The sequence below is a fragment of the Zeus faber genome (assembly GCF_960531495.2).
Source record: "Zeus faber genome assembly, chromosome: 15".
Classification (NCBI taxonomy): domain Eukaryota; kingdom Metazoa; phylum Chordata; class Actinopteri; order Zeiformes; family Zeidae; genus Zeus; species Zeus faber.
This window is the reverse complement of record NC_137194.1, coordinates 1,109,175-1,122,069: the sequence shown is the minus strand read 5'-3', so window position 1 is coordinate 1,122,069 and position 12,895 is coordinate 1,109,175. Positions and strand designations below refer to the sequence as shown.

General features: G+C 46.3%; 1 protein-coding gene across 1 annotated transcript in view; it reads right to left on the bottom strand.

Moving 5' to 3' along the window:
* mtcl2 (microtubule crosslinking factor 2) overlaps positions 1-11,635 on the bottom strand; it is a 101,968-nt gene extending 90,333 nt beyond the window's left edge. The window contains exons 1-2 of the mRNA XM_080014475.1: positions 10,658-11,635; positions 260-361 (exon numbers count right to left, since the gene is read on the bottom strand). Coding sequence (XP_079870601.1) covers positions 260-361; positions 10,658-11,536 — 981 coding nt within the window. The 5' untranslated portion in view covers positions 11,537-11,635. The remainder of the gene's footprint in view (positions 1-259; positions 362-10,657) is intronic.
* Between the last annotated feature and the right edge of the window lie 1,260 nt (positions 11,636-12,895).

The following is a 12,895-nucleotide window of genomic DNA, read 5'->3' as shown; positions in this document are numbered from 1 at the left end:
ATTTTATTTAATTATTTTATATTCAATAAAAAAATATAATAAATCGACACACCTTTCATCTTTATATACAGTAGGTTGCCTATCAATTGTTTTTAAGCTCAATGAAGAAAGATCATATTTCACTGGAATTTGTCGCATTTGTCCAGGACCGGCACCAATTTTTTCTAACGGAAACTCTGAAATATAATAATTGAAATTATAATAATAATAATAATAATGATAATAGCAACAATAATAATAATAAATGGTATTTTTGTACCTGTTCCAGCTGCTGCCGTAGCTCCTGCAACTGGTAGACGTCCTCCTCCATGTACATGTCCCTCATCTCCAGCATCTCCGACCTCAACTCCTCCATCTCATCCTGCAATCACAGAAAGATGAGGGAGAGAGAGGTGGAGAGAGAGAGGAAGAGTGTGTGAAGTCATGTTTCACTGAAGCTCTCACAAAAATACGAAGTGAAGGGTTCTAAAGTGAGATAAAACGACACATGTAGAGGAATAGAACCTGAAGCAGAAGAATACAAGAGGACGACCCCTGGAAGAAAAATCTGAAAGAAATAATCACAAGGAAAAGAAAAGAGCCAGAGAAGTTCACTTGGCTGAAGTGGCAGCGGAGGAAACAGGAGAGGAGCAGAAAGCTAAGCCAAGAAGAGAAAAAGTGAAAACAAAGAACTAAAAACAAAGAACGCCAAATTTAACACAATAAAATACATCAGTGCAGCAGCAAGGTCAGCGCCTTTTTCTGTGGAAAAGGGTTTTGAATACAAAGGTTAGCCTCCTGCTTATTACAGCAGCTCCCCACAGACACCATGGCTGATGCAACCGTGGGAAAGAGTTCCTGAAGAGAAGCCGGAGGCCCCGGCTGTAGACTCCTCCAGGGGACGGGCGTGGTCCTCCCCAACCTGCAGCTGGACGCAGAGGGCACCGAGGCCGGGCACAGAGCTCTGTGTGCCCGCGACCAGCACCACAGGAAGACGGGCCCACGGAGCAGGAGACAGCGGCGAGGACAGCGACAGCACCACCTCTCACTGGGAACATCCATCATAACGAAACACATTACAAGGTCATGAGGCCGGTCTCAACTCCGTCCAAAAGGACCTGAGCACCATCAGAACCCTGGCACAGACGGTAAACAGAGACGGGGCCCGGGCTGAGGAGCCTGCGGCGGACGGCTCGGGGCACAGCGGGAGGCAGCTAGGGAGCGGGATGTCCCAGATGAGAGAAAGCCTGGTCCCCGCAGGAGGTGAAGCTGAAGGAGCTCCTGCTCTCCAGTCAACCACCCACTGACACCGGCACCTCAAAGAGCAGCTCTGCAGAGCAGGAGCGGGTTCAACGCCTCCCTGCAGCAGCTGAGCATAGAGGTCCAGGAGCTGCAGCACGACCAAGGACACAACCATACTGAGCCTGGCGGTGCAGCTCCAGAGCCTCACTGCTGACCAGAGACCACCACCCCCACCCCCACTGCCTGACATAGTAAACACCTCCACCTGCCTGACATAGTAAACACCTCCACCTGCCTGACACAGTAAACACCTCCACCTGCCTGACATAGTAAACACCTCCACCTGCCTGACACAGTAAACACCTCCACCTGCCTGACACAGTAAACACCTCCACCTGCCTGACACAGTAAACACACGGAGCAGACGGAGCAGCGTCTACAACTCTGAGGAGAAACAGAAAGATGGTGTCGTTGGGACACATACATCCAGAGTCAGTTTTTTTTGGGGGGATATTTAATTTCTGACCCAAAGCAGAAGCTAAATATTCATGGTGTAAAATTTGTGGACGGACATAGAACACCACCAACTTTATTATTCATTTAGAACTACTTCTCATATTTATTTTGTTTTTGATTTGATCAAAATTGTATTTTAGTGAAATGTTAATGAAAGCAGCTGCACTTGTTACTTATTGTTCACGAACGGTAATGACTTGATTACTTGAAGTCGTAATATTCATCATTTTTATTTATTTATTTTTAAAACGAGGTTTTATTTTATTTTGAATAATGAGTAAAATATAGGTTACATCTACATGCCTTGATGATGTCATTCTCTATACACGCTGCTTATCAACTGTTTTTAAGCTCAATAAACACAGATGATGTTTGACTGAATCTCTCCCAGGACACGTGAACCGGCACAACTTGTTCCAACGGAAACTCTGAGTAGCAGTAGTAGTAGTAGTAGTAGCAGCAGTAACCATAGTAGCAGCAGTAGTAGCAGCAGCAGCAGCAGCAGCAGTAGTAGTAGCAGCAGCAGCAGTAGTAGCAGTAGTAGTAGCAGCAGGAGAAGCACCAGTAGTAGTAGTAGCAGCAGTAACCATAGTAGTAGTAGTAGCAGCAGCAGTAGTAGTAGTAGTAGTAGTAGCAGTAGTAGTAGGGACGGCAGTAGTAGCAGCAGCAGTAGTAGCAGCAGCAGTAGAAGCAGTAGTAGCAGCAGCAGCAGCAGTAGTAGTAGTAGCCGTAGTAGCAGTAGCAGCAGCAGAAGTAGTAGCAGCAGTAGTAGCAGTAGTAGTAGTACCAGCAGCAGCAGTAGTAGTAGCAGCAGTAGTAGCAGTCGTAGTAGTAGCAGCAGCAGCAGCAGCAGCAGTAGTAGTAGTAGCAGCAGCAGTAGTAGTAGCAATAGTAGCAGCAGCAGTAGTAGCAGTAGTAGTAGTAGCAGCAGCAGTAGTGGTAGAAAAAGTAGTAGTAGTAGTAGTAGTAGCAGTAGTAGTGAGAGTGGTATTAATATTGGTACGTAGTCAGTAGTCGTAGTCATAGTATAGGAGTAGTAGTAAAGTAACGGACCAAACACAGCGGAAAATGTGGGTCAGTGTTTCCAGAGCATCTACTATAATCAAACACTGTGTGTGTGTGTGTGTGTGTGTGTGTGTGTGTGTGTGTGTGTGTGTGTGTGTGTGTGTGTGTGTGTGTGTGTGTGTGATAAACATTTGATAGCGTGTGGGACGCAGCGTGCAGCTAGCGTGACTGCAGCTAGGCTACACATCTGTAATATGGAGAGAGGGGGAGGAGAAGAGAATGAAGAAAGGAGGGGGGAGGAGAGGAAGAGAGGGGAAGAGAGAGGGGGAGATGAGGAGAGGATGAGAAAGGAGGAGAGGAGCAGAGGAAAGAGGAGAGAAGAGGAAAGGAAGAGAGGAGAGGTGGAGAGGATGAGCGAAAGGAGGAAAGGAGAAGAGAAGGGGGGAGAGGGGGAAGGAGGAGAACAGCAAAGGGAGGGATTAAAAAGAGAGGAGGAGAGAAACAACAGCACAGGAGAGAGGGAGGAATTCTGAGGACAGGGAAAGAGGGATTATAAGTTAATGTGGAGGGAGAGAGGGAGAGAGAGAGAGAGAGGGAGAGAGAGAGAGAGAGAGGGAGAGAGAGGGAGACAGAGAGAGAAACAGAGAGAGAGAGGGAGAGAGAGAGAGAAACAGAGAGAGAGGGAGAGAGAGAGAGAAACAGAGAGAGCAGGGCTGGTGGACTGACCTGCTCTTCACGTCTATCTAGAGGGAGAAAGGGTGGATGTGGGGGTGTTGATGTGAGAGCCAGTGGAAGGAGGAGGGAGGAGGAACGGAGGAGTGTGAGGGACGTCAACAAACACTGCAAACGTGCTATTAGATGAGTGGTGGTTCTCAAGGGGTGGTCCGGGGGCCCCCAGCCCGTCCTTAAAGAGGTTCCAGGAGGTCCTCAGTGAAATGAGAAATAGTTTCAACTGGACAAGGGAACTGCAGGGAGAAGAAGCCTGGTCACTGTTCTCTGCGGCCATGTCTATCACATGGATGTTGGGATATGAACTGGATATCATCTGGTGATATGCTTAGATGTCCTTTTTAAGACGGTTATTCAGTAACAACATGCAAACTAAAATCCCAGACGATATCTAGTCCCAGATATCCTGATGGGATTCTGTTATGGTGATGTACTGGAGTTAAATACTGCCATCACAGTAAATGAAAGCATCACAAAATCCCTGAAGATATAATATTGATATAATATTATTATCATGATATGAGACTAGATCTCGTCTGGGATTTTGGTTATTATCGTAATATAGTTACATTACATACAAGTACTACTACTACAAGTAAATACAAATACTCCTCACTTAACAACCGAGTTCCGTTCCTACAAACAGGTCGATAAGCAAGGACCCGTGTAGATAGTGTATATGGTATATATTGTGTATATAGTATATATAGTGTATATGGTACATATAGTGTATATAGTATATATAGTGTATATAGTATATCTTCTTTATAAAGTGTCTATAGTATATATATATATATATATAGTGTATATACTGTAGTATATACAGTGTATATAGTGTATATGGTACATATAGTGTATATAGTATATATAGTGTATATAGTATATCTTCTTTATAAAGTATATATAGTATATATAGTGTATATAGTATATACAGTGTATATAGTGTATACAGTATATATAGTGTATATAGAATATATAGGGTGATGAGATGCTTGGTATTGTACACAGTGTACAATACAAACTGAGCTGAGAGAGCTGTTCCTAAGTCTGAACGCTGGTTTAACAGGGAAGTAGTTATGTGAGGAATACCTGTATAAATATTCTGTGTATATATATATATATATAAACTGGTTGTTAAGTGAGGAATACCTGTATATGCAGTTTTCTGAACTTCACAGATCAATGTTTCTAATCAGTGGTCATAATATCCACATTACATCACTAATGATTGTTGTAAATATCACATCAAAGACCAACAGTAACCCCCCAAATATCATCAAATGATCGATATAGAGGTATTTCAATTTCAAAATAAATATTGTGATATTTCATTTTGTTAGACACACAACCCTCTGCCTCTAGTTGTGCTAAATGAATACAAATACCTTATCTCACACTGTGAGTCTGTTATTTGTGTATAGAATAATAAATATTTAGTGGTACATGAAATATTCTTTTTTTATTAATCTGTATTATTTTGGTAATCTTTTTTATTCGAATCTCCCACGGTCACACTAACCTTGAACACACCACAGTGGAGGCTTATTTCTGCTGCTTGTCCCTGTACACCAGGCTAACCTGAGTGATAATTCAATTAATCCCACACACACACACACACACACACACACACACACACACACACACACACACACACACACACACACACACACACACACACACACACACACACACACACACACACACACACACACACACACACCATAATATTGACTGACACTCAGAGGGTGGTAATCCTCCCATGGTGCTGGATGGAAGACAACTGGGAGGGATTCGGGAGGAGGAAAGGCAGGAAGGGACTAAGGGAGGGAAGAAGGGAGGGAGGAAGGAGGAGAGGGAGAGTGCTAACCCCCTCATGGTGCTGGATGGAAGACAACGGGGGAGGGTGTGAGGGAGGGAGGAAGAGAGGAAGGAAAGAAGGTAAGAGGGTAGGAAGGGAGGAAAGGAGGAAGGAGGGAAGGAAGGGCTTTCAGGCCGTTTGCTGGTCTGTCTCCTACAGTTGGTTGGAGCTGTTATCTTCATATCCAGAGGAACCAAGCACCCAAAAAACAGACTGAGATAAACTGCAGCAGCAAGATGGAGAGAATGGGAGAAAGAGAAGAGAGGGAGGGGGTGAGAGAGAGAGAGAGAGAGAGAGAGATAGAGAGTCAGGGCTGAAGGGACGGTGTGAGGTTGGTTTATAATCAGTGTTTTGAAATGTTTTAACCTTTTAAAACGTTGACATATCAAATTAGAGTAACTGAGTAAATGTTTCAAATGATTCAGAACGATCATTCCTTCCCGACAGAAGTCATCCTGTGCATATAGAATATACAATCACGTTTTTATATTCCCTTGCACAGACCTCGCTCCCAGCGTGCCATCAAAATGATTCTGAAGCTGTTATTTTAAGCAACAAAAGTTGGGTGGTGTTGCTCTAATGAGTCCCAACGCCCACGCCCACAGAACAGTGTCCACCAGCGGAAGAGCATCCGTGCGAGGGAGTGTTCCTGCTCCGCCTGCGCAAGGTGATGGAAACATGACGCCCGGGTGTCGCGCTCATTTTCGCCCCTTTTCCGGCGCGATGCTATGACCCGCACTGAAGTTCCGGATGTTTTACATTTCAAAGATAATAACATTACATTACATTACATTTAGCAGACGCTTTTATCCAAAGCGACTTACAATTGTTCAATCACCGACGGACGCAGCCATCAGGAGCAAATAGGGGTTAAGTGTCTTGCTCAAGGACACTACAGCATGCTAGCAGGAGGAGCCTGGGATCCAACCAGCAACCTTTACATGACTAGACCACCAGCTCTACCTCCTGAGCTACCATCCCCATAATGATAATAGTAATAATAATAACCCTTTCCCACTGCACCAGAATGGACTATTTACCTGCAGGATGCGGCGTGCGTTGAAGTTACGTACACTGGCGCATAAATAAACGGGAATATCCATGTGACGCTCCATCATTTCATATCCCATAATAATGTCAAATCACAAGTTATTGACTTTCTTCCGCATGGGGGACATGGAAATGTTGTGAGTGTGAGGATGGCACCGTGGGGAGCACAGCGGTCAACCCCCCGCTTTAAATTATAAGAATAAAATAATACATCTCCTTTGTTTAGCCTCGTATTTAGTGAAGCATTTACCACTCTTTCTTCTCATTGGTTCCTTAGATCACATGACGCGCTCAAACATCATTCCAAATTAGTCGGCACCGAGTTTGAATGAATAAGTAACAAGATATAAAAAAGAAGTAACCACCGCAACATCTGCACTGGCCTCCCTGCTGCTTTCCACTGTTTCTACCAATCACAGCGCAGACGCCACACCCGGACAGAGCGGCTCGCTTTCGCCCCTTTTTCGGCGCCTTTGCAACGTCCAACGTGACACACCAAAAAAAAAACAGAAAGGCATACTCCTCTCCCGGCAATGCGAAAAGAGATCTCTTTTCTTTGTTTAGCGGGTTTTCCACGTGTAAAAAACCTGCATATACGAAAACAGTATAACTAAAGGCCATAGTCTTCATGGATAACACTATTTTCTGAAAACAATGGATTTAATGCAATGTTCAACTCCCCTGTAACAGGTCATGAAATGTGTAAATGAAAGCAAGGCCCCTGTGAACTGTAAAGGAAAGCAACAGCTTATGTTCCATTTGATCTTATTAAAATGATTCTCACCAAAAAAAGTGACATAAGTCAACCAACAACAAATAAATCAATCAATAATAATAAATAGTCCAGACACAAAGAGGGAAAACAGAAAACTGTTAGAGGTAGACGGATTAATAACACACCCAAAGAGAGAAGAAGAGAGGGAGGAAAAAAGCAAGTGAGAGCGACAGAGACTCTACCATTTCTGTTTGTTGTCCTTCTCTCAGGGTGTTCAACAGAGCTGCAACAACGGACACAATCTGTCTCACCCCACACCCCCTCCGTCTCTCCCACTGTTTTTACATTTACATGTATTCATTGATCAGACACTTTTGTCCAAAGCGACTTACATAAGAAACAATCAAAGCAAACGTCGACCATTGGAAAAACATTGAACTAAAGTGTGGGATCTCCATGTTAGTGCATTACGTTTAATAATGACTTAACAGCTAGTCAATGTCAACTCATGTGTTGTTAGTGCATTATGTTTAATAATGACTTAACAGCTAGTCAATGTCAACTCATGTGTTGTTAGTGCATTATGTTTAATAATGACTTAACAGCTAGTCAATGTCAACTCATGTGTTGTTAGTGCATTATGTTTAATAATGACTTCAAACTAGTTGGGATGAGATGGGATCAGGCTTTCAGGTGTTTCTTGAAGGTTGTGAGTGTCTCTGCAGAGCGTATGGAGCTGGGGAGCTGGTTCCACTGTTGAGGCTCCACCCATGAGAAGAGTCTGGATGGAGAACTCATTCCACAGTGGAGGCACCACCAGCTTCCGCTCATTTGCAGACCTCATAGAGCGGGTTGGGGCGTGTGGCCTGATGCGTGACGCAATGTGTGTGGGTGCAGCTCCAGTGACGCCCTGTAGGCCCGCATCACCCACATTCTCTCTCTCTCTCTATCAACCTGTCACACCCCTCGCTCTCTCGCACACCCTATCTTGCGCCTCTTCCCCTCTGTCTCTCTCCCACCCACCTTCTCAATTTCTCTCACACCCTCTGTCTCACCCCTTATTCTCTCTCTCTCTCTCTCTCTCTCTCCCTCTCTCTCCCCCCACTTTGTCTCATAACTCAATCCTTCAATTTCTAAATGCTTTATTGGCAAGACAGATGATATGGTTGTATCACCAATGCACCATGAGCACTTTATATTCAAGGTTCACGATAAGTAATAACCTAAATTGAATCAACAACAAAAACAATAATAATGCATAGATAGTCCCACTGCTCCCAGTGCGACACTGCAGTAGAACCGGCTGCAGCAGTCAGGTGCTCTGGTCACATCTGGCTTTGGGCTGACTGGTAAATCAACCGCGTTGACACCAAATTAAGTGTCACTTTCACTTTTGCCACAGTGTATGCAGGGAAAAATTGAAAGAGCACATCACCACCACTCCAGATCGTAGAGAGAATCAACCAAATGGGCTCCCGGTTTCACACCCCTGGACACATCGTGACGTAGGAAAATGCTTTTCAAGGTGGACAACGGCGTCCTTTGCAGCAACATTTCTTCTTTGGTGCATCTAGATATGAACCATAAATGGAGATATTTATGGCAGAAATGTGGATATACACAACCCAAAGAGGGGCCTGTCTTGTCAGTCACTCCCTATAACAAAATCCAAGCGCCGCAGGAAGCAGACCATATAAGACAAAACCTTTGCCACAGCAAGCAAGAAGCATCTGAAGGTTCGATGGACCTCGGTTTCCGACGTTGCTGTTTTTCCTGTCGCTGTTTCTACCGCGGTTCGCAGAGTAAAAGGTGCCATTCCCATTATTGTGATAACATAAACCTACAGCAGTGTGATAACAAACACACAAAGCGTCTTTCTTTAACCCCAGATATATAGTAAGATCAGTTAATTCCCCTAGTCCCTACATCCTGGATCCATCACCCTCCAGCAGGGCCCAGCCTGGTCCGGCCCTCTCATCCCTGCCAGGAAGGATTAGAGACCCATCGATGTGATCGATCCGCAGCCTCATCAATCAGTCTGCAGACAGGAAGGATCTGCCGGACCGACAGGCCAATGGGGCGCTAGGCCTCGTGTCCTCACACCAGAGTCCGATCAATGGTTTGTTGTAATGAAACAAGTTGCACTACAACACTCGGGTCTGCTGAACCGAGCGAGGGACACCACATATTTTTTAGAGAGCAGCTTAGATTCCTGTCTGACTGATCTTCAGCTTCCGCGATCACATCAGTTTTTCAAAGGGGAAAGCTCAAAAACACCAATGACCTAAAACAAGCAACATGAGCAAAATCTGATCGAGAGATTTTTAACTTTGGTGTTGGAAAATGTCCCATATGCAGTCTGTGCCAAGATGGCAGAGACTTATGACATCAACAAGGAGTGTAAAAGCAGTTATTTTGAATGCTATTTTTGTATGAAATATTGTTAAACCTTTCCCCTCCATGTGGAGAATTTGGCTTGTGAGAATTTCATGAATTCCATTGTCAGTGCTCTGAAGGACGTTGTTGACGACAGGGGTTGGGATTGAAACACAGATAATACACTGGATGGACGCAGTGTGTTTAGTGCTCATGTGGGAATTTACTTGCACCGGTGTGAAATGGCATTAAGCCAGAGTGTGTGTGTGTGTGTGTGTGTGTGTGTGTGTGTGTGTGTGTGTGTGTGTGTGTGTGTTTATGTAAGGTTGCATGTTTGACTGCTCTTTCGATTAGCCACTCGTACATAACTGACCACTGCTCGTCCTAATGTGCAAACAAGCTGGTTTTGGCAGCAGCGTTGTGGTGTCTGGATGCTTGTGGTTAAAGCCAGACAAAAAAAAAGACAAAACCTGCCAATAGTTGATATTTTAGGCCAGATCCTGGTTTCTGTTCCTCTAATTCTGTGTGGTGCATATTTCTGACCAGTATGTTGCAGTTGACCCTACAGAGCTAGAAATACCTTTGTATCATCTATACTAGAAAGTTCTCAAACGTTTTGACATCAAGAAGCCTCAATTTTATCTGCTTTAGGCCACAGACTCTATAAGATTTTGTCTCTCAGACGAAAATTTAGGAAATAACGATGATCAAAACAGTCAATATTCGACTTACTTGTTGTAGATGAACTAACGGTGAAGTTTAACAATTGATCATTTTGCTGGGGACCCCATGGGGCCTTTTAAAGTACCCCTGGGAGGTCCCCAGCCCCGAAGTTGAGACACCTTCATACCTGCAAGCTTCGGATTACATCACAGTCCATCCACCACATGTACTATATGTACTGAGTTGCTCCACATTTGGAACATGTGTGTGTGTGTGTGTGTGTGTGTGTGTGTGTGTGTGTGTGTGTGTGTGTGTGTGTGTGTGTGTGTGTGTGTGTGTGTGTGTGTACATCCTGGAGGCATCATGCGTTCCACATTAGGAAACAACTCCTTTAACAAACCGTGAATAAAGCCGCTGGAATCCACAATAAATGAGCAGTCACATGTGTTTCACAGCAGAAAAATGACCGTAGCTTCATGGGGGGGGGAACTATAAATGGGAAAATGAGCAAACCGCATACTTACTTTCAGGTAGTCGTTTTCGGACCTCAGCTCCTCTATCTCCCGGACAAACTCCTCCTGCATGCCGTCCATCAGCTCCTCTGTGAGGTCGGAGAAGGCCAGGGAGCTGCTGGCGGGGACGCGACTGTCCAGCGAGGTGGCCGAGCGCTCCTCCCCGGGAGAGACGCTCCCTTCCCCGGGCTCCGCGGCTCGGTCCTCCCTCTCCACAGGTCGATGGGATCTCTCCGGCAACACGCCGTCCCTGAACGGCCTCTTCTCGCCGCAGTCGCCAGCGCGGCTGCTCCGCGACTCGGCGTCGCTGCTGACCGCGGACGGGCAGTCGGACAGCTCGGAGTCCGTCGGGGAGAGCTTCCCGGCGGCGCAGCCCGAGTCCCGGGACAGGTCGTCGGATCCGACGCTGGCGTCGGAGACCTTTCTCCGCACGGCGCCTTTGACCGCTTTACCGCCGGAGAAAGGTGTCTTCGCCTGGGAGCACGCTGCGGAGGATTTCCCTGGTGCTTTCCCGTCTCTACCGACGACGGAAGCGGCGGCACTCCCGGCCGAGCTGCGCCGGGACGCACGGCCACCCAGGTGGATGGAGCCCGGCTTGACGCTGAGCGTCGGGGCGCCGATGCCGCCGCGGATCTTGGTGAGGGACCAACCGGGGACGTCCTTCGGTCTGGCCGGGGACGGAGCCCGGTTGATCTTCTTTTTCCCCTCTACGACGGCGGGCTGATCGCCGGGGTGCACCGGGGGTCCGGGCGGGGAGATGTTCATCCCCACGTCCGGGCTCCCGCTCCCTCCTCCGGGTTCCATGTGGTGTCGGAGCGGCAGCCTCCGGTCCTGGGGCGAGGCGGAGGGGCGGCTGGACGGGCTGCGGACATCAGCCTTTGTCTTGGTCATTCATCCCGCGGTGTCCACACCGAGCAGAGAAGAAACCTCCAAGGGGAGAAAGGAAACAGCCCAACCGCGACTCTGGATCTCACGGTGAAACAGCAGCGACTCTGCGGCGGAAGGGGAGCAGGGCCCGGGGCGCGAAGGAGCTCCTGTCCGCCCTGGTTCAGGAGGAAGAATGCCGCTTTGTTTTGGTCCTTCTTTCTCTTTCTCTCCGGTTCTCCCTTTTCCTGGTGACGACAGAGCGGTTGGCCGTGGAGCGCAGGGGGAGGGAGGGAGGGAGGCAACGCTCTTTCTCTCTTTCTTCTCTTTTCTCTCCGCCCAGACAGCGGGTGGGAGCTCCTCTCCTCCGCGGCTCTCCGTCGCCCCCTTTGCCGAACACAAGCAGCGCAGATCCGCTCCTCTGTTGCCGGAGGCCCCTTCAGGTAAAACATCCATGACGATTGGGCATTTTTCGGGAAAAATTAAAGAGTCTTAATATGTTTATTTATCACATGCGTTAGGTTTGTATGTTATGAAAAGATCGATTTGGCCACTGAGGGTCGTGGCCGCCGTGACGTGCGGTGGCCGCCATTTTTCAAAATGACCGCCAAATTGGCTCGTTGAAAACCAAAGTGTGTTCAGGCTTTTCACGGTGTCTCCATATCTATTTAGATAGAGATATCTATATCTCTAGAGATGTATATCTATGTATCTCTAGAGATAAAATATCAACCTGCCTCTGTTCCAAATCGGATGCTTATATCGCAAAAAGGCTCAATTACCGTTCTCAACCGCTCCACTACTCATGTACATTTTTGAACCAATTAAAGTGGTAATCCGTGAGATAGTTTGTTTTTAAGAAAAATCACATCTTTGATTTAGTTTTTCATTTGGCACCTCATAAGAAACAGCCATTTTGAAGGTACAGTGGTACCTTGAGTTACGAGCGCACTAACATCGGAGTTTTCCCACTCAGGAGCCGTGGTTCCGTCGATGTTTTGTCTTGGTTTTGGAGCAGAAAGGTGAGTCATGAGGAGCGAGCTTCAGGTGCCGCCGCGTCTCACTCCTTCACTTCACGTGGTGACCTGAGCGTGGAAGCTTCTCTTTTGTGTTTTGTGCTCGCGATTTGTGTGTTTTGTGCAGTTATTTTGCCAATAAAAACCATTCTAACCATGGGTCCTAAGAAAGTAAGTGCTGAGAAGAAGAAGCGGATGATGTCATTGACTTAAAGCATGACATCATAGAAACCATGAGCGAGGTGTGCGTGTGATGGAATTGGCAATTTTTTTTAGGTTAAGCGAAAGTGAAGTGAAAAAAAATATATATAAATTGTAGTAATTAAGTTCAGCAATAAGGTGCAGCAACAAACGAAAGCGACCGAAAAAG